This window comes from Ursus americanus, chromosome 37 (genome assembly GCF_024610735.1).
Source record: "Ursus americanus isolate L20-20 chromosome 37, mUrsAme1.1.p, whole genome shotgun sequence".
NCBI lineage: Eukaryota > Metazoa > Chordata > Mammalia > Carnivora > Ursidae > Ursus > Ursus americanus.
Genome location: NC_142163.1, coordinates 9908362 through 9929248, shown reverse-complemented (window position 1 = coordinate 9929248; position 20887 = coordinate 9908362). Strand labels below are relative to the sequence as shown.

At 36.2% G+C, this 20887-nt stretch overlaps 1 protein-coding gene across 2 annotated transcripts in view; it reads right to left on the bottom strand.

Annotated features, from left to right (window-relative positions):
* LOC123780129 (neuronal membrane glycoprotein M6-b) overlaps positions 1-20887 on the bottom strand; it is a 115803-nt gene that overhangs the window by 21756 nt on the left and 73160 nt on the right. The window contains exon 1 of one of the 2 annotated variants that reach the window (XM_087859301.1): positions 13461-13564. The exons of the other annotated variant lie outside the window; for it this stretch is intronic. Within the exon in view, the coding sequence (XP_087715427.1) occupies positions 13461-13521 (61 nt within the window). The 5' untranslated portion in view covers positions 13522-13564. Of the gene's footprint in view, positions 1-13460; positions 13565-20887 lie in introns of those variants that run through there. 2 annotated transcript variants of the gene reach the window in all.

Below are 20887 nucleotides of genomic sequence, written 5' to 3'. Positions count from 1 at the left end.
AATTGCTTTTATGGTGCATATCTGAGCAAGCATACCTCCCTGATTTTAACTTGTATGTGACTCTATCTGTAGTGTGTTAAGATATCTTTGAACACAGGAAATCTTGCCATATGCTACTCCCTCATTCCAAAGAAACCAAAACTCATGCACAAAATTAATAAGAAAAAGTTAAAGGTACTGTCTAAATCTGATACTGATACTAGTAATGCTTTTAAATTTATAGAATTTGTGAATTGAAATTCATGTACGTGTGTATATGATACATATGGTAGTAGAGGCCATGATGATGTTGTCTCTTCAGTCTGGCCTCATGTGCATGTGGTCTGTTCAAGTCACGTAGGGCCCTCTTCTTAGTTTAATGTTCTGCTGCCACTACATAAAATATTTAATAAGTTTTTAACAAAGGTGTCTGAATTTTAATTTTTTAGTAGCCCTGCAAATTATGTAGACATTCCTGGGTGTATCCAGAGAGGGAGAGCTCAGGATTCTTATAATGTATGTACATAATAGTGTTCTATTTCACAGTGTTAGAAATACAAGCCTAGAAAGGCAAACATAATCTTCCCTACCACATCAATTCTTACTACAGTGACCATCAAACTCTATATGAATGTATTACTCATGTGCTAGAATTAATGACTTCCCTCTGCTCTGAAAGTTGGCAGCAAGTACTACTGTATCCCCTTACAGAATCAATGTTAACATTCTCCCAAACAGTTGTAGTCAAACTGTAGTCTATATTTTTGTAAATACGTTTTTATAGGAAAACAGCTATGCCTATTTACTTACAAACTGTGGCTGTTTTCACATGGCAGAGTTGAATAGTTATGAGTGAGAATACATGTCTTACAAAGCCCAAAACTCTAACTCTATAGAAAAAAAATTTGCAGACCCATATGTGAAAGCACTGGTGCTCAAAGTATGGACCACAGACCAGGAGCATTAGCAATACCTAATAACATATTAAAAAGGGGAAATCTTGGGCCCCACTCCAAAACAAATGAATCAGAAACTAGGAGTTTACCCAGTAATCTGTGTTTTAATAAGATTCTGATGTGTGCTTAAGCCTGAGAACCTCTGTCCTAAAGCATCATGCAAGCACTTTGCAGCATTAGTTCCACCAACTTACTTTTATTGCCTTCCATTTATTCCACTGTAATAGAAGTGTAGTGACACAAACAATATCTGCTTTCTGGCCAAAGTGGAATAACAAGGATCACATTTCCTCTCCTTCCTGAATCAGCTAAAAAATTGCACGAATATATGAAAGGAACGGGAACGCACAAGGGGTCTACTGTAGCTTGACTATTTAAGGCTTTCTAACCTGCATTAAGGATTCTGGACTTTATCCTCAGAACCAGGTGAAGGCGTGGAGCATTTTTATCCACAGGGAACACACTGGGGTTGTAAAAGATCAGTCTGGCTGCTTGTGACAGGAAGAGAGTGGATACGGAGAAGACTAGGAACCCAGTGTAATAATTCGGGTGAAAGATGACAGGAGCAGACCTGGGCAAAGGCAGAGGAAGTAGAAGAAATGGATGCATCTGAGAGATGTCTAAGATGTCAAATTTGCACAGCTTGGTATGGATGTCCTGGTGAGGCTGGAGATGGATTGGTGAGTACCAAGGAAGACTCCTAAATGTCTGGCATGTGTAACTAGATGGGTGTTGGGATGATCCTTGAGCTAGGGTTGAGCAGAAGAATGGTAGGATTGGAGAACAAAGACGATGACTTCAGTTTTAGACATGTTGAGTTTGAGGAGATTGGGTGTCAAATCAAGGGAAGCTTTCTTGAGTGGACCATTTATCAGTTGACAGTGATTTAGACCTTTTGCTTCACAATGCATGATTCTTGGATGAGCAATAGTAGCTCCATCAGAGAGCTTGAGAGTAATGCACACTCTTGGGCCCAACCCTGGGTCAGCTGAATCAAAGTCAGCACTCTAACAACTCCTCAGGGGATTTGTGTCTGTAGGAAAGTTTGAGAAGCGCATTTCTGTCAAAACTCTGATCTCCCCAGTCCTGGGGGCTGTGTCCTGAGTCACAGGACACAAAAGGCCTGCTTTTGTGTTCAAGCCAGTTTTCGGTTTTCTCTATAAGAGGCAGCCCACTGGACTTGGCCATAATACTGTAGCCATTTGCCAACCAAATGGAAGTTCCAAAATCTGCAATGAAAACAGTGTTCAGCTACCTGAAGAGTATAACTACTGCTATCTCTGAGTCACACAAGTACTGTTCACCTCAGAGGTGCTGGCTGAGATGCTTTTAGTGCCGCACTACAGGAGGTCCTGAGAAAGCTAACCTCACAGTCCCCTCCTCCATGGTGCTAAGGGTGCCTCTAGAAAGGAACTGGTCCTGTGACCTGGGCTGTCCCCAGTATGAAGAGTCATGGATAGGGCTAATGTTTTCAAATGTGCAGGTGGTGCTATATATCAGCCAAACATCCCACTTTTAAAAGTTAATCCTTGCTAAGGGACATCAGTGCTTTCTTGGATACAACTATAAATCCGCAGATAGAGTTTTCCCAAAAGTAAAAGCAGCAATGGCAATGTTGGTTGACATGAACCAGAAAACGCAAGGAAAGCATTTGTCGATGATTATCTTCTACTCACGTAAAGGAAAACAAATGCCAGCCTACTACATCATAGTACAAATTCTCAGTACTTCTCATCAAATATTAAAAACCTACATTGGGCTAATAACATCATAAGCCTTCATTTATCTAGTTTCTGGCTAAAGAGAATTTTAGGTTTCTCTTCACATAAGAACTTCAGCATGCATTAACCTAACACAGTTTAAATATAAACTATGTAGTAGGGAGGGAAAAAAAATGCTTCAATGCCTCTCTCAATGGCCATTTTGTCTCCAGCATTGCTGGGACTTTTTGTATACAAAAAAAGAATAAAACACATTTTGTCCTCAGGCTTGCAGATGGTTGTTGCCATGGCTATAAGTTCACAAAGGCCTAATGATTTGCCCCAAGTGTCTGTAATCCTGGCAGCAGATTTAATGCTGGTTCAGAAGGAGGGCCAGCAGGAACAAGGGCTATATTCTTCCCCAGAGAATGAATGTCATACACACACACACACACACGCACGCACACACGCGCGTACAAACATACGCACATTTCTATATACAGCATTCCTATCTACTTTACTGTTTTATCATGAGCCATAAAATTAAAAAGAAAAGGAGCCAACTTCACAACTTTTACACAAACAGCAGCAGGAAAATGGAGGTGAAAAGAATCTGACTTAGAGAAGCAAAAGTGAATGTGCCTGCCTGATTCAAATGGTCTACATGGAAGTTCTCAATAGGGGTGATTGTGGCTCAAAGGACATTAAGTAACGTCTGAAGATATTTTTGTATGTTACTTGGTGGGAGTGGGTGGTGTTACTGGATTCTAGTGGGTAAAGGCCAGGCATGTTGTTAACACCCTACAGTGTGGAGGATGTCCCCACAAAAGAGAGGGTATCTCTACAGACAAAGGAACTGAATTTGTGACTCAGCCTATCCCCACAATAAAGAGTCACAGGCAGGGCTGATATCAGTAGTGGCAAGGGCTCTGTTTATTTTGTATAATCCTTGTCCAAGATATTTGGCAACAATACCAAATGCTATTCTTTTAATAAAAAAATAATGCTTACAATAAAATTAATTTCAATGAAAATATATTAAAAATCAGAACTTCTCAAGCTTTGCTGTATATTAGAATCATCTGGAGAACATTTTAAAATTGTAAACTCAGGCTTCACCAAATCAATTACCTAAGAAGTTCTACGGACAGAATGTATGAGTTAGTTTTTTTTTTAAAGCTCTTCAGGTGATGTCAGTGAGCACTCTTAATTAAGAACAAGTATTACAGAACAGGAACTGGCAAACTGTGACCCATGGATACACCCAGCTCAGCAAAGAATGGTTTTTGCATTTCTAAAATGTTGGAAGAAAAGGAAAGAAGGAAGAGATGGAGGGAGGGACAGTGGGTGAAAGAAAAGAAAAAGAAAAAAGAAAGGAGAGAGAAAGGGAGGGAGGGAGGGAGGGAGGGAGGGAGGGAGGGAGGGAGGGAGGGAGGAGGGAGGGAGAGAGGAAAAAGAAAACTTAAGAAAAGAAAAAAAAAACCTCAAAAAAAGATCTTGTGAAACATGAAAAGTATATTGCTGTATCCAAAAATAATGTTTTATTGACATGCAGCCACACTCATTCCCCTCTTTTTTTCAATTGTCAATGACTGAAGTTAAAAAGGCAGACCTAAAGAACTACCATAGCTAATTACTATCTGGCCCTTTATAAGAAAATGTTACAGGCCCCTGTGAAAGAACGGTAGTTCTCAAAGTTTGATGTTAATATAAATCCCTATGGGATCGATCTCATTAAAACATTGATTCTACAAAGGCATGTCTTCATTTCTTACCTTTTCCAGATGATTAGATCCTGCCAGTTCACCTACCCCACTTGGAGTCACGGAAAAGAAGGATTATAGATTTTATCAAACTGGGTCTCTGCAGCCCTGTGAAGTGGCAAGATCCTTTCAGGTCTGTGACATCAAAACTCTTTATAAAAATACTGAGATGTTCTCAACTTTTTTTCACTGTGTTGCTTTTGTATAGTAAAACTAGTTATGCTGTATGAATCAGCCCATGTTATCAAAGTGTACTAATTAGCAGTACATTTCTCCCCACCATATACTCTCAATTAAAACAGTTACATTAAATTAAAAAGCTGCTTCAGTTAAGAATGTGTTTTCATATTTTTTCAGTCTTATTGAGGTATAACTGATAAGTTATAATATATATTTAGGTGTATATCATGACATTTGAGATAGGTAGATAGATGACAGACAAGTGATAGATGGATAGATACATAGATGTACAGACAGAATAAATAGTCCAATTGCATTCTGTTGCAGAGATTTATTCAGTTTTCTCAATTATTGGAGGCAATAATTCTCTATTGTGTATTCAGGCGCCATGTTTTAGATTAGTTAACTATAAAAGTGTTTATTATTGGGGTCTCTATTCTGTTTCACTGAGGTCTGCTTTTATGCTAATATCAAACTGTTTTGATTTATATAAGCTTTGTAAGAGTTTCAAGTCAAGGAAAATTAAATATAAAAATTAAACTATAAAATCTTAAAAACTACAAAACTATAAAATTAACAATACCTACAAAAAGTTATTAATGGATGCATAATATGAAAGCACATAAACTGAGGCGAGCCTGGCTGGTTGACTTAGTTAAGTGCCTGCACTTGGCTCAGGTCATGATCTCAGGGGTTCTGGGATCCAGACCCGTGTCAGGCTCCCTGCTCAGAAGGGAGCTCCATCTCCCTCTGCTCCTCTCCCCAACTTGTGCATTCTCTCTCTCTCTCTCAAATAAATAAATAAAACTTTAAAAAACCATGTAAATTGAGACATCAAAAAACATAAAATGTGAGAAAGTAGAAATAAAACTTTGGTTTTTGTACACAATTGATGGTAAGTTGTTATCAGCTTAAAATAGACTGTTACGACATGTTGTATGTAAACCTCATGATGACCACATAGCAAAAACCTATGATTGATACATAAAAGACAGAAAAGAATAAAAGCACTACAGAAAATCATCCAGTTACAAAGGAAGAAAGTAAGACAGGAAGAAGAGAATAAAGAAAGTACAAATTAGCCAGACAATAATTAAAAAGCTAGCAATAGTAAGTCTTTACCTACCAATAATTACTTTAAATGTAAACAGATTAAATCTCCCAATCAAAAGAAATACAGTGGCTAATGAATTAAATAAACAACAACAACAACAACACAATCAAGAAACAGCTATGTGCTGACAAGAGGCTTACCTCAGTTTAAAGGCACACATAAGCTAAAAGTGAAGATGAAAAGTGATATTTCATGCAAATATTAAATAAAAGACTGTACAGATAACTATAATTATATGACAGAAGAGAGACATTAAGCCAAAAACTATAGAAAGAGAAAAAGAAGGTTATTATATAATAATAAAATAGTCAATGCATGAGAGGTAATTGCAATTGTAAATATAAAGATGCCGCAAATCAGAGCACCTAAATATACAGAAGCAAATGCTAACAGATGTAAAGAGAAAAATGCAAACAACACAATAATAGGCAATTCAGTGGCCCACTTTCAATAATGGGTATATCCTCTATTTAGAATCAATAATGTTGAACTTGAACCACAGTTGAGGCAAAATGGATCTTACAGACATATATAAAATATTTCATTCAATAACAACAGAATACATATTCTTCTCAACTGCACATAAAACACTCTCAAACATATGTCATACTTTAGGTCAACAAAAAAGTCTTAACGCAGATTTAAGCAGACTGGAATCCCACCAAGTGTCTTTTCTGACCATAATGGCACGAAATTAGAAATCTAATAGGAAAAAAACTGGAAAATTCATAAATATGTGATATTAAACAACACACATCTAAATAACAAATGAGTCAAAGAAGAAATTTAAAATAAAACCCTGAAACAAATGAAATGGAAACCCATACACCAAAACTCCTTGGATACACCAAAAACAGTTATATGAGGCAAATTTATAGTGATAAATGTCTACATTTAGGAAAAAGATTTCAAATAACAACCTAACATTATGACTCAAGACACTACAAGAGAAAAGTAACAAATGAAACCCAAACTAAGCAGGAGAAAAGAAGAACAAAAATCAGCGCAGAAATAGATTAATAGAGACTAGAAAAACAATTAAAAAGTCCAATAAAACTAAAAGTTGTTTTTTTTTATAGAAAAACAAACTTGTTAAACCATTATCTAGACATTATAAAGGGTCATAGATCTCTATTGTGAACAATTATACACCAACAAATTGGATAACCTAGAAGAAATAGACAAATTTCCAGAAACAAATGACTTACTGAGACTGAATCATGAATGACAAGAAAATCTTAGCAGACTAATAACCAGTAAGAAGATTGAATCAGTAATCAAAAGTCTATTAACAATTAAAAATCCAGGACTAGATGGCTTCACTGCTGATTCTACCACACATGTAAAGAATTAATAGCAAACATTCTTAAACAATTCCAGAAATTTTAAGGAAAGGGAACAATTCCAAACTCATTAGCCTGATGAAGACGGCATTATCCTAGTACCAAAGCAAGACAAGAACACTATATGAAAACAAAATTACTAATCAATATCCCTGATGAACATAAATGCAGAAATTTTCAACAAAATATTAGTAAACATAATTTAACAGCACATTATAAGTATTATACACTATAATTAAGTGGAACTTATCCTTGATGACAACCATGGTTCGTTATAAAAAATCAATAAATATTTCACATTATCAGAATAAGTGATAAAAATCATGATCATCTCAGTAGATGCAGAAAAAGCATTGAAAAAGTTCAACATCCTTTCACGACAAAAACTATGAACAAATTAGTTGCAAAAGGAATCTACCTCATATAATAAAAACTATTTTAAAAAAAATACATGGCTAACATCATACTAAACAATGAAAAGCTACAAGTTTTTCCTCTAAGATCAGAAATAAGACATAGTGACTACTCCTGCCACATGTATTTAACATTAGATAGGAAGTGCTAACCAGAGAAATTACACACAAAAAAGAAAGAAAAGACAAGAAAAAAGAAATCAGAAAGGAAGAAGTAAAGTTGTTTCAGTTTGAAGATCACATGTTCTCATACCTAGAAAGCTCAAAAGGCCCCACCAAAAACTGCTAAAAATAATAAAGTAATTTAACAACATTGTAGGACACAAAATCAATATAGAGCAAACAGATGCATTTCTATATATATCTGGCCCTTGAACAAAATGGGTTTGAACTGTTTAGGTTCACCTATAAATGGATTTTTAACAGAAGAGTTCTATAAATATATTTTGCCTTCTTTATGATTTTTCTAATAATGTTTTCTTTTTTCTAGCTTACTTTATTATAAAAAGACATATCTAATACATACACAAAGTATGTGTTAATTGACTACTTTTGTTTTCAGTTAGCTCTTGGTCAACAATAGGCTATAAGTAGTTGTTTTTGGGGGAGTCAAAAGTTACAAGTGGATTTTCAGCTGCACTGGGGGGAGTGAGTGCCCCTAACCCTCGTATTTTTTTAAGGGTCAATTGTATTAGCAATAAACTATAAGAAAGGGAAAGTAAGAAAACAATTTCATATAAAATAACATCAAGCAGAATAAAATATTTATTAATAAATTTAACCAAGGACATAAAAGACCTGTTAATATTTTTCATGGAAATTGGAAAAATAATCCTAAAATTCATACAGAATCACAAAAGACCCCAAGGAGGCAAAGCAATCTTGAGAAAAAAATAACAATCCTGGAGGCATTACATCCTAATTCCATACCTATAGTAATCATACTCTCATAAAAACAAATACATAAGCCAATGGAACAGAGTAGAAGGTTAGAAATAAACCTATGCATTTGCAGTCAATTAATCTTGACAAGAGTGTCATAACATACAATGGAAAAACAAAAGTGTGTTCAATAAATAACTTTGGGAAAATTGGATATCCACATGCAAAGATTGAAACTGAACTATCTTTTCCATACACAAAAAATTGACTTGAAATAGATTAAAGACATATCTGAAACTGCAAAATTTCTATAAGTATAAGGAAAAAGTTCCTTGATGTTGATTTTGGCAACAATTTTTTGGATAAAATATCACAGGCACAAGTAATAAAAGCAAAATTAAGCAAGTGGGACTACACCAAACTAAAAAGTTTCTTTCTGCATTACTAAATGAAAAGGCTACCTACCATACTGGAGAAAATATCAATATATTATATATATAATGAGAAGACCTAAAATATATGAGAAACTAATAAAACACAATAGCAAAAAACACACACACAGAAAGAAAAGCTGATTAAAAATTAGGAAAAGAACACGAATAGACATTTTTTTCAAAGATAACAAGCGGCCATAGGTACATAAAAAAAGTGCTTGTCATCACTAATCATCATGAGGGAAATACAAATCAAAACCACAAAGAAATAAAACTTCACAATTGCTAAGATGGCTATTATGAAAAAGAAAAGAGTAATAGACATTGGGAAGAATGTGGAGAAAAGAAAACCCTTATCCATGCCGTTGGAAATGTTGATTCTTCAAAAATTTGAAAACAGAACTACCATATGATGGTAGGTATATCCATTCACATTATACATATCTGAAGAAAATTAAATCAGTATCTCTAAGAACTATCTGCACGTACTTACAATAGCCAAGATATGGACAGAAACTTACTACCCATCAAAGGATGAAGGGATAAAGAAAAGGTAGTTTAGATATATAAACACTTGAACATTTATAAGAGAGTAGTTTGCATTCTCACCACACCACATACACAAAAGGTAAGTATTTTGGTGGTGGATGTGCTAATTACTTGAATGTGGCAATCATTTCACTATATATACGTATATGAAATTATCACATTGTATTCTTTAAATATATGTAGTTTTATTTACTGAGACTAAAGCAGATTTCTAGTAAGAAAAGAGTATTATTCCTAATACTGGATTTTTTTCTCTCTTCCTCAATGCTTTGATTTTTATTGTGGTGGATTTACTGAATAAAAAATATTTAAATAATTTAAATTAAATTTTTAAAAAATATTGGGTAGAAAAAAATAGGTGAAAATTCTGTCTTTTTTTTTTAAGATTATTTATTTATTTATTTATTTATTTATTTATTTATTTATTTATTTATTTATTTAACAGAGATAGACAGCCAGTGAGAGAGGAAACACAAGCAGGGCAGTGGGAGAGGAAGAAGCAGGCTCCCAGCGGAGGAGCCCAATGTGGGACCCGATCCCTGTATGCCAGGATCACGCCCTGAGCCGAAGGCAGACGCCCAACGACTGCACTACCCAGGCGCCCCGAAAAGTCTGTCTTTTCAACAAATTTTGGGAAAGGTGGTAGCTACATGCAAAAGGATGAGGCTGACCCTCATACAGTACAGAACAGTTAACTCAAATTGAATCAAAGACCTAGATGTAAAAGGCAAAACTTATAAAGCTCTTAGAATAATAAAACATAGGAGAAAAGCTTCATGACATTGGTTATAGCAATGATGTCTTTGGGTGTGATACCAAAACAAAAGCAATAGAAGTAAAAATAAGTAAATTGGATTATATAAATATTAAAAATTATGTGCATCAAAAGAGTAATCAAAACAATGAAATGCAACCCCAGAAATGGGAGAAATATTTGCAAATCATATAAATGATAAGGAGTTAACATCCAGAATATATAAAGAACTCCTAGAATTCAAGAATTAAAAAATAAAGACATTTAAAAAATGAGCAAATGATTTGAATAGACATTTATCCAAAGACAGTATACCAATGGCATGAAAAGATCTTAACACAAAAAAGCTTTAGGAAATGCAAATTAAAACTAAACGAACTACCACCTCACATTTATTAGAATGGCTACTACAGAAGAACAACTGAAAAGAAAAAAAGGAAAGGAAAGGGAGAGAAGCGAAAAGAAAAGAAAGCAAAGGAAAGAAAAGGGAAAAGAAAAGGTAACAATCAAGAAAGAGAAAATGGCCAGACTTATTCAAAAGAATAGAAAAAGGACCCAAATTAATAAAATTATGAATGAAAGGGGAGAGATCATGACCAACACCAAAGAAACAGAATGAATCATTAGAAACTATTATCAACAACTATGTGCCAATAAATTAAACAACCTGGAAGAAATGGATGCCTTCCTGGAAACCTATAAACTACCAAGACTGAAACAGGAAGAAATTGATTTTTTAAACAGGCCAATTAATTATGAAGAGATTGAAGCAGTGATCAAAAACCTCCCTAAAAACAAGACTCCAGGGCCTGACGGATTCCTTGGGGAATTCTACCAAACATTCAAAGAAGAAATAATACCTATTCTCCTGAAGCTGTTTCAAAAAATAGAAACAGAAGGAAAACTACCAAACTCATTCTATGATGCCAGTATTACCTTGATCCCCAAACCAGGCAAAGACCCCAACAAAAAGGAGAATTACAGACTGATATCCCTGATGAATATGGACCCCAAAATTCTCAACAAGATCCTAGCTAATAGGATCCAACAGTTAATTAATTAAAGGATTATCCATCAAGACCAGTGGGATTCATCCCTGGGATGCAAGGGTGGTTCAACATTTCCAAATCTATCAGTGTGATAGATTATATCAACAAGAAAAGAGTCAAGAACCATATGATCCTCTTAATTGATGCAGAAAAATCATTTGACAATATACAGCATCCTTTCCTGATTAAAGCACTTCAGAGTATAGGGATAGAGGGCACATTCCTCAATTTCATAAAAACCATCCATGAAAAGCCTACAGTGAATATCATTCTCAATGGGGTAAAGCTGAAACCTTTCCCTTAAGATCAGAAACGTGACAAAGATGCGCACTCTCGCTATTATTGTTCAACATAGCACTAGAAGCCTTGCAACAGCAATCAGACAACAAAAAGGAATAAAAGGTATTCAAATCGGAAAAGAAATCAAACTGTCTCTCTTCACAGATGACACAATACTCTATATGGAAAACCCCAAAGACTCCACCCCCAAGTTACTAGAACTCATACAACAATTCAGTAATGTGGCAGGATACAAAATCAATGCTCAGAAATCAGTTGCAGTTCTATACACAAACAATGAGACTGAAGAAAGAGAAAGTAGGGAATCCTTTCCATTTACAATAGCACCAAAAATCATATGATATCTCAGAATTAACTTAACCAGAGAGGTAAAGGATCTATATTCTAGAAAGTACAAATCACTCTTGAAAGACACTGAAGAAGACACAAAAGATGGAAAAACATTCCATGCTCATGGATAGGAAGAATAAACGTAGTTAAAATGTCTATGCTACCCAGAGCAATCTACACTTTCAATGCAAATTCCGATCAAAATACCAATGACATTTTTCAAAGAGCTGGAACAAACATCCCCTAAATTTGTGTGGAACCAGAAAAGTCTCTGAATCACCAAAGTATTGTTGAAAAGGAAAAACAAAGCTGGGGGCATCACGTTGCCTGATTTCAAGCTATACTACAAAGCTGATCACAAAGACAGCATGGTACTGGCACAAAAGCAGACGCGTAGACCAATGGAACAGAATAGAGAACCCAGAAATGGACCCTCGGCTCTCTGGTCAACTTATCTTTGACATAGCAGGATAAAACATCCTGTGGAAAAAAGACAGTCTCTTCAATAAGTGGTGCTGGGAAAATTGGACAGCTCTATACAAAAGAATGAAACTTGACTACTCTTTCTCACCATTCTCAAGGATAAACTCCAAATGGATGAAAGACCTCAATGTGAGACAGGAATCCATCAAAATCCCAGAGGAGAACATAGGCAGCAACCTCTACGACATCAGCAACAGCAACTTCCTTCTTGAAACATCTCCAAAAGCAAGAAAAACAAAAGAAAAAGTGAACTTTTGGGACTTCATCAAGATAAGTTTCCGCACAGCAAAGGAAACAGCCTTCAGAACCAAGAGGTAGCTCAGAGAATGGGAGAAGATATCTGCAAATGACACTACAGATAAAAGACTGGTATCCAAGATCTATGAAGAACTTCTCAAAATAATACCCAAGAAACAAATAATCAAATCAAAAAATGGGCAGAAGATATGAACAGACACTTTTCCAATGAAAATATACAAATGGTTAACAGACATGTGAAAAAATGTTCAAAATCATTAGCCATATCAATCAAAACCACATTGAGATACCACCTTACGGCAGTTAGAATGGCAAAAATTGACAAGGCAGAAAACAACAAATGTTGGAGAGGATGTGGAGAAAGGGGATCCCTCTTACATTATTGGTGGGAATGCAAGCTGGTACAGCCACTGTGGAAAACAGTGTGGAGGTCCCTCAAAAAGCTAAAAATAGAGCAAAAATAGAGCTACCCTATGATCCACCTATTGCACTACTGGGTATTTACCCCAAAGATACAGACGCGTGAAGAGAAAGGCCATATGCACCTCAATGTTCATAGCAGCAATGTCCACAATGGCCAATTGTGGAAGGAGCCAAGATGTCCACTGACACATGAATGGATAAAAAGGACATATATATGGAATATTACTCATCCATCAAAGAGAAGCATAAATCCTTTAAGTTATGACTCATTACACTGATGGGAAAAAAAGTTTCTCCAACCCTAGGTGACGAACTGCAGACATCCTGAGAAATCCCACATTCGATAGGAAGATGTGGAACAGGAATGGGCTGAAGAAAGGCTGCTCTATTAATTTAACATCAGCCTACAGGCAAAAACCACCCTGAAAGCAAGACCCTGCCAGAGGGATTGTTTCAGAGCTATTTTACAAGAGACACAAAACCAGGCTACCCCTTTGAAAGCACCCCCAGGGAAAAGCTTGAAACAGGCTATTGTCAGGGCGCTGGGTACCTTTTCTCTCTTGGCTTTGTTCAGTATTTTCCTCAGCTGCAGTTTCCATGGCTGGCTTCATACCATCCACCAAAAATGCTTTTCCCCGCTCCCCCAACACACACTTTTCCCCTCCTCTTCCTTTTCCTTTGGACTCCCCTCCGTCTCTTATTTACACCGCGTGATTGAGAGGTTCTGTTCTTCACTACATTAGATTACAGTCCCTTCCAAGATGCAAAAGGCTCGTCAGCGTCAGTTTCCCTCTGCCTACTGGTCCAAAAAGACAGCTGCCAAGGAGCCGGCGGCCACACGTCAGCGAGGATCCCAGTTAGAACACAGCCATCCTGCGCCCGGTCCCACTGCGGCTCCCGGGGGACAGCCGCGCCCCCGCCCGCTGCCCGGCCGCTCGCTCCCCCGCGCCGCTCGCTCCCGGCCAAATGCACCCACTGAATGCTAATCAGCTCTCCCAGGGAAGAACAGACTTGTGACATCAGAGGACGGGATGTGGAGGAGAAGGGAGAGAGAGCCCCCTCCCACCACGTGACTCAGCTGGTCGGGATGTCTGTTCTTTCCGCAGAATGCTGGGCTTCCACCCCTGCAAACTCCTTCCTTCGCCGGCGGACCATTTTATGGGGCTTCACGGTCTGACTGAAGGTCATTTACCCGACCCTGGCAGAAGAGAGTCAGAGGACCAGCCCGCGGTCTCTATTTTATTCGCTTTCTTTAGGATTTGTCTTTCACGCAATGGATAGATTAACTAATTGATTTTAGAATATATACTAGATATGAGTAGGAACATTTTAAATATGTATTAGAAGGGAAACAAAATACTAGAGCGAAGAAAACTCAAACATGGATATAGCAATAGCAGTGTAGTAATTCAGTATTAGAATGAATTTCTTGGTCTATAGCTAAATACGTGATAGAAAAAAGCCTAAATCATAAAAAGGTACGTGTCTCTTAGAAATAACCATAATACGCTACAACTATCTCTAGCTAATATTTTGGAGAATTCTTGGAACGAATATCAAAATACAGTGGGTTTTTTTTATTGAACAGATTCTTTCTATGTGGAACTTTATTAGCTAGAGCTCCTCATTCAAAGTCACCATGATGTTTTAACATTCTTAAGGTTCAGCATAAAGGCTATGGTACCTATTGTTTGATTTTGATGCTGGTTTTTGAAGCTTTCTTGCATACCCAGATATTAAGATACCTAAGTTCTCAACCCATCCAAGCATATGAGCCTTTATCACAGTTTTGAGCCATAGCTTCCAAATTTCACAAATTTCTGCTCAATATTTTAAGCATTTTATTAACTGCTTACCTTCACAGTCTCTACCATATATATGTATATGCTCAAGTATATATACATATAATCTCAAATTAAATATATATATACATACATAAATATATATATATATACATACATATATAAACTCAAGGTAAATATTGGGATATAAATAACTCAATATACTCAATATATAAATACTGGCATATATGTATATGCTCAAGTATATATACATATAAACTCAAATTAAATATATATATATATATATATATATATACACACACACACACACACACACACACACACACACACATACATATATAAACTCAAGGTAAATACTGGGATATAAATAACCCAATATACTCAATATATAAATACTGGCATATAAACCCAAGTGTGTATGTGTGTGTGTGTGTGTGTGTGTGTGTGTGTGTGTGTAAAGTTATACTAAAGTTAAATACTGGATACCCATTGATAACCACAGGGTGAAGTGGTCTTTTACTATGAATAGATTTTTTTTTTTTTTGAGAGGTGCTGATGAAGAGGGCAGACAGAATCTTAACCAGAATCCACACCCAGCTTGGAGACTTAGGTGTGGCTCCATCTCACAATCCTGAGATCAGAACCTGAGCATAATTCAAGAGTGGGATGCTTAACCTACTGAGCCACCTAGGCATCCTTGGGTGGAATTTTACTTAGCTCCAATTTCTGGAAGGAATCCACCCAAATTTTGAAGGTTTGTTGTTCTAAACCTAAAAGAAAAGTGTGTACGATACTGAATTAAAATTATATAGCAATCTGATCTTTTAATGTTTTAGATGGTCCTTAAACTCACATATTCAGTACTTCTGCCTAGGCCTTAAACTCATATAACTCAGTACTTCTGCCTATTAAACCAGAAAAGATTTTTTAACATCATTTTGACTCATTTCAACATTTTCCTTAATTTTTCATGTTTCTTTTTTTCTTATTGCTCTAGAAGACTATGTTATGATTAATTGGTCCCTTAAATAATGGTCTAGACAATAATATTGTTTCATACTAAGGAGATAGGGAAGTATGGTGAGCCTAAATCTGCTGATTTCTGAAAAATATTGGTTTGTGATATGTCTACACAGAAAACTCAATTATGTATTCTAATAGAATAGTGTAAAAGCATTTTTGTAAATAGTACAAGGTCCACTTGGCCAGAAAGGTGGTAAATGTTGGTTTGTGACAGAATGTATCACTAGCACTTCAAATGAGGATTAAAATCAAAACAAAAGTTAATTCAGTACAAAGGAACAGTCTGAATTACCTGTTACTTGTTTTCTCTTATTTTTCAATTGACATAATTGACAATTTTTATTGATATGTAATTGACATGTCAAATTATGTGGTTCAAGTGTATACTATCATGATTTGATATATGTACAGATTGTAAAATCAAAATGATCACCATAATAATTCTAGTTAACATCTATCCCACACAACTATTAATTTTTTCTTGTGTTGAGAACTTTTAAGATATTCTCTCTTAGCAACTTTCAAATATGCAATACAACATTATTAACTATACTGACCATGCTATACATTACATTCCCATGACTTATTTTATACTAGAAGTTTGTACCTTTGGATCATTCTCACGTCTCTCACCCCATTCCTCACCTCTGGCAATCACCAATCTGTTCTCATTCCCATGTAGCTTATTTTTGTTTGTTTGTTTTAGATTCCACATATAAGTGAGATCATATGACATTTGTCTTCCTCCTGACTTATTTCATTTAGTATAGTGCCTTCAAGGTCTATCTATGTTGATCCAAATGGCAGGATTTCCTTCTTTCTTTTACCTGAATAATATTTATATATACCACATTTCCTTATCTGTCCACCAGTGGACACATAGGTTGCTTCCTTGTCTTGATTATTGTAAACAGTGTTGTAATGAACTTAAAACTTATTGTTTCAGTTTCCTGAAATTTTAAGTGGAATTACTGAACCATATGGTAGTTCTATTTTTAGTCTTTGGAGGAACTTCTAGCCTTTCCATGGAGTCTGTACCAATCTACATTTCCATTAACAATAGATAAGAGTTCCCTTTGCTCCATATACTCACCAACTTATTTTGTGTTTTTTTACTAATATGTGTGAGGTAATATCTCACTGCAGTTTCAATTTGCATTTATTGTTTTTGTTCTTTCATTTCAGGTTTTTATTTAAATTCTACTTAGTTAAATTATACAGTAATATTGGTTTCAGGAGTAGAACTCAGTGATTCATCACTTACATACACATTCAGTGCTCATCACAAGTGCCCTCCTTAATGTCCATTACCCATTTAGCCCATCACTGACGCACCTCCCTCCATCAAGCCCCAGTTTGTTCTTCATATTTGAGTCTCCTATACTTTACTTCCCTCTCTCTTTTCATTCCTTCCCCTATACTCCTCTATTTTGTTTCTTAATTTCCACATATGAGTGAAATCATATGGTATTTGTTTTTCTCTGACCAACTTATTTCACTTAGCATAATACACTCTGGCACCATCCATGTCATTGCAAATAGCAATATTTCACCCTTTTTATGATTAATATTCCATTGTGTATATATACACCACTTCTTCTTTATCCATTCATCAATGGACATTTGAGCTCTTTTCATAATTTGGCTATTCTTGATAACACTGTTATAAACATCAGGTGCACATGTCCCTTTGAATCAATATTTTTGTATCCTCTAGGTAAATACCTAGTAATGCAACTACTGAATCATAGGGTATTTCTATTTTTAATGTTTTCAGGAACCTCAATACTGTTTTTCAGAGTGGCTATGCCAATTTGCATTCCCACCAACAGTATAAGAGGGTTCCCCAACACTTGTTATTTCTTATGTTAATTTTAGCCATTCTGACAGGTATGAGGTGGTATTTCATTGCACTTTTGATTTGTATTTCCTGATGCCAAGTGATGTTGACCATTTTTCATTTGTCTGTTAGTCATCTGGATGTCTTCTTTGGAAAAAATGTGTATGCATGCCCTCTGCCCATTTCTTAACTAGATTATTTGGTTTTTGAGTGTTGAATTCGATAAGTTCTTTCTAGATTTTGTATACTAACAATATATCAGATATGTCATTAGCGAATATCTTCTCCCACTCCATAGTCTGTCTTTAGTTTTGTTGATTGTTTCCTTCACTGTGCAGAACATTTTTATCCTGATGAAGTCCCATTAGTTCATTCCTGCTTTTGTTTCTCTTGCCCCCTGGGATGTGTCTTATCAGAAGATATTATGGCCAATGTCAAAGAGCTTGCTGCCTGTGTTTTCCTCTAGGACCTTGATTCGATTCCTGCTCACATTTAGGTTTTTCATCCATTTTGAGTTTATCTTTTTGTGTGCTGTAAGAAAGGGGTCCAGTTTTATTTTTCTGCATGTGGCTGTCCAGTTTCCCAGCACCATTTGTTGAAGAGACCGTCTTTTTTCCACTGGATATTCTTTCCTGCTTTGTTGAAGATTAATTGACCATACAGTTGTCGGCCCGTTTCTGCATTCTCCGTTCTGTTCCATGGATCTATGTGTCTGTTTTTCTGCCAGTACCATACTGTCTTGATGACTACAGCTTTCTCATATACCTTCAAGTTTGGAATTGTGGTGCCTCCAATTTGCTTTTCTTTTTCAGGATTTATTTGGCTATTCAGGGTCTTTTCTGTTTCCATATAAATGTTAAACTTGTTTGTTCAAGCTCTGTGAAGAAAGCTGGTGTTATTTTTATAGGGATTGCATTGGATGTGTAGATTGCTTTGGGTAGCATAGACACTTTAACAATGTTTGTTCTTCCAATCCATGAGTATGGAATGTTTTTCCATGTCTTTGTGTCTTCCTCAATTTCTTTCATAAGTGTTCCTTAGTTTTCAAAGCACAGAGCTTTCACCTCTTTGGCTAGGTTTATTCCTAGGTATCTTATGGTTCTTGGTGCAATTGTAAATGGGCTCCATTCCTTGATTTCTTTTTCTGCTGCTTCATTATTGGTGTACAGAAATGTAACAGATTTCTGTACATTGGTTTTATATCCTGCAAGTTTGCTGAATTCCTCTATCAGTTCTAGTAATTTTTTGGTGGAATCTTTCAGGTTTTCTACATAGAGTACCGTGTCATCTGCATATAGTGAAAGCTTGACTTCTTCCTTGTTGATCTGCATGCTTCTTACTTCTTTTTGTTTTCTGATTGCTGAGACTCAGACTTCCAGTACTATGTTAAATAATAAGGGTCAGAGTGGACATCCCTGTCTTATTCCTGGTGATAGAGAAGCAGCTCTGTTTTTCCCCATTGAGGATGATATTAGCTGTGGGTCTTTTGTATATGGCCCTTCTGGTGTTGAGGTATGTTCCTTCTATTCCCTACTTTGTTCAGATTTTTTTTTTCAAAAATGGATGCTGTATTTTGTCACATGCTTTTTCTGCTTCTTTTGAGAGGATCATATGGTTCTTGTCCTTTCTTTTATTAATGTGATGTATCATGTTGATTGATTTGTGAATACTGAACCATGCTGCAGCCCAGGAATAAATCCCACTTGATCATGGTGAATAATTCTTTTAATGTACTGTTGGATTTGATTTGCTAGTATCTGGTTGAGAATTCTTTGCATCCATGTTCATTGGGGATATTGGTCTATAATTCTCCTTTTTAGTGGGGTCTTTGGTTTTGGAATCAAGTTAATGCTGGCCTTGCAGAAGGCTTGGAAGTTTTCCTTCCATTTCTATTTTTTTGAACGTTTCAAAAGAATAGATATTAACTCTTCTTTTTTTTTTTTTTAAAGATTTTATTTATTTATGTGACAGAGAGACAGCCAGCGGGAGAGGGAACACAGCAGGGGGAGTGGGAGAGGAAGAAGCAGGCCCCCAGCGGAGGAGCCCGATGTGGGGCTCGATCCCAGCACGCCGGGATCACGCCCTGAGCCGAAGGCAGACACTTAACGACTGTGCTACCCAGGCGCCCCGATATTAACTCTTCTTTAAATGTCTGGTAGAATTCCCCTGGGAAGCCATCCAGGCCTGGACTTTTGTTTGTTGGGAGATTTTCTGATTACTGATTCAGTTTCTTTGCTGTTATGTGTCTGTTCAAATTTTCTATTTCTTCCTGTTTCAGTTTTGGTAGTTTGTATGTTTCTAAGAATTTGTCCATTTCTTCCAGATCCCCTGGTTTGTTGACATATAATTACTCATAATAATCTCTCATAATTGTTTGTATTTCTGTGGTATTGGTTATGATCTCTCCTCTTTCATTCATGATTAATTTTGGGGGGTTCTTTCTCTTTTCTTTTTGAATAGTCTGGCTAGGGATTTACCAATTTGGTTAATTCTCTCAAAGAATCAGCTCATACTTTGGTTGGACCTGCTCTATGGTTTTTGTTGGTTGCTTGGTTTCTGTATCATTTATGTCTGCTCTAATCTTGATTATTTCGCTTCTTCTGTTGGCTTTAGGCTTTACGTGCCGTTCCTTTTCTAGGTCCATTAGTTGTAAGGTTAGGAGTAAGGTTAGGTAGTGTATTTGAGATTGTTCTTGCCTCTTGATGAAGGCCTGCATTGCTATATACGTCCCACTTAGGACCACCCTTGCTGCATCCCAGAGGTTGAAGACGGTCCTGTTTTCATTTTCATTCGGTTGCACGAATTTTTTAATTTCTTCTTTAACTTCCAGGTGAATCCATTCACTCTTTAGTAGGATGTTCTTTAATCTTTGTGTGTTTGTGGTCTTTCTAAATTTTTTCTTGTGGTTGACTTCAAGTTTCACAGTGTTGTGGTCTGAAAGTATGCACAGTATGATCTCAATCTTTTCGTACTCTTGAGGCCTGACTTGTGACCCAGTATGTGATCTATGCTGGAGAATGTTCCATGTGCACTTGAGAAAGATGTGTGTTCTGCTCTTTAGAATCAAATGTTCTGAATAGAGTCCATCTGGTACAGTGTGTCAGTCAAAGCCCTTGTTTCCTTGTTGATCTTCTGCTTAGATGATCTGTCCATTGCTGTGCATATTAAAGTCCCCTACTATTATAGTATTATTACCAGTGAGTTTCTTTATGTTTGTGATTAACCGACATGTATATTTGTGTGCTCCCAAGTTGGGGGCATAAATATTTAGAATTGTTTAGATCTCCTTGATGGATACACTCCTTGATTATA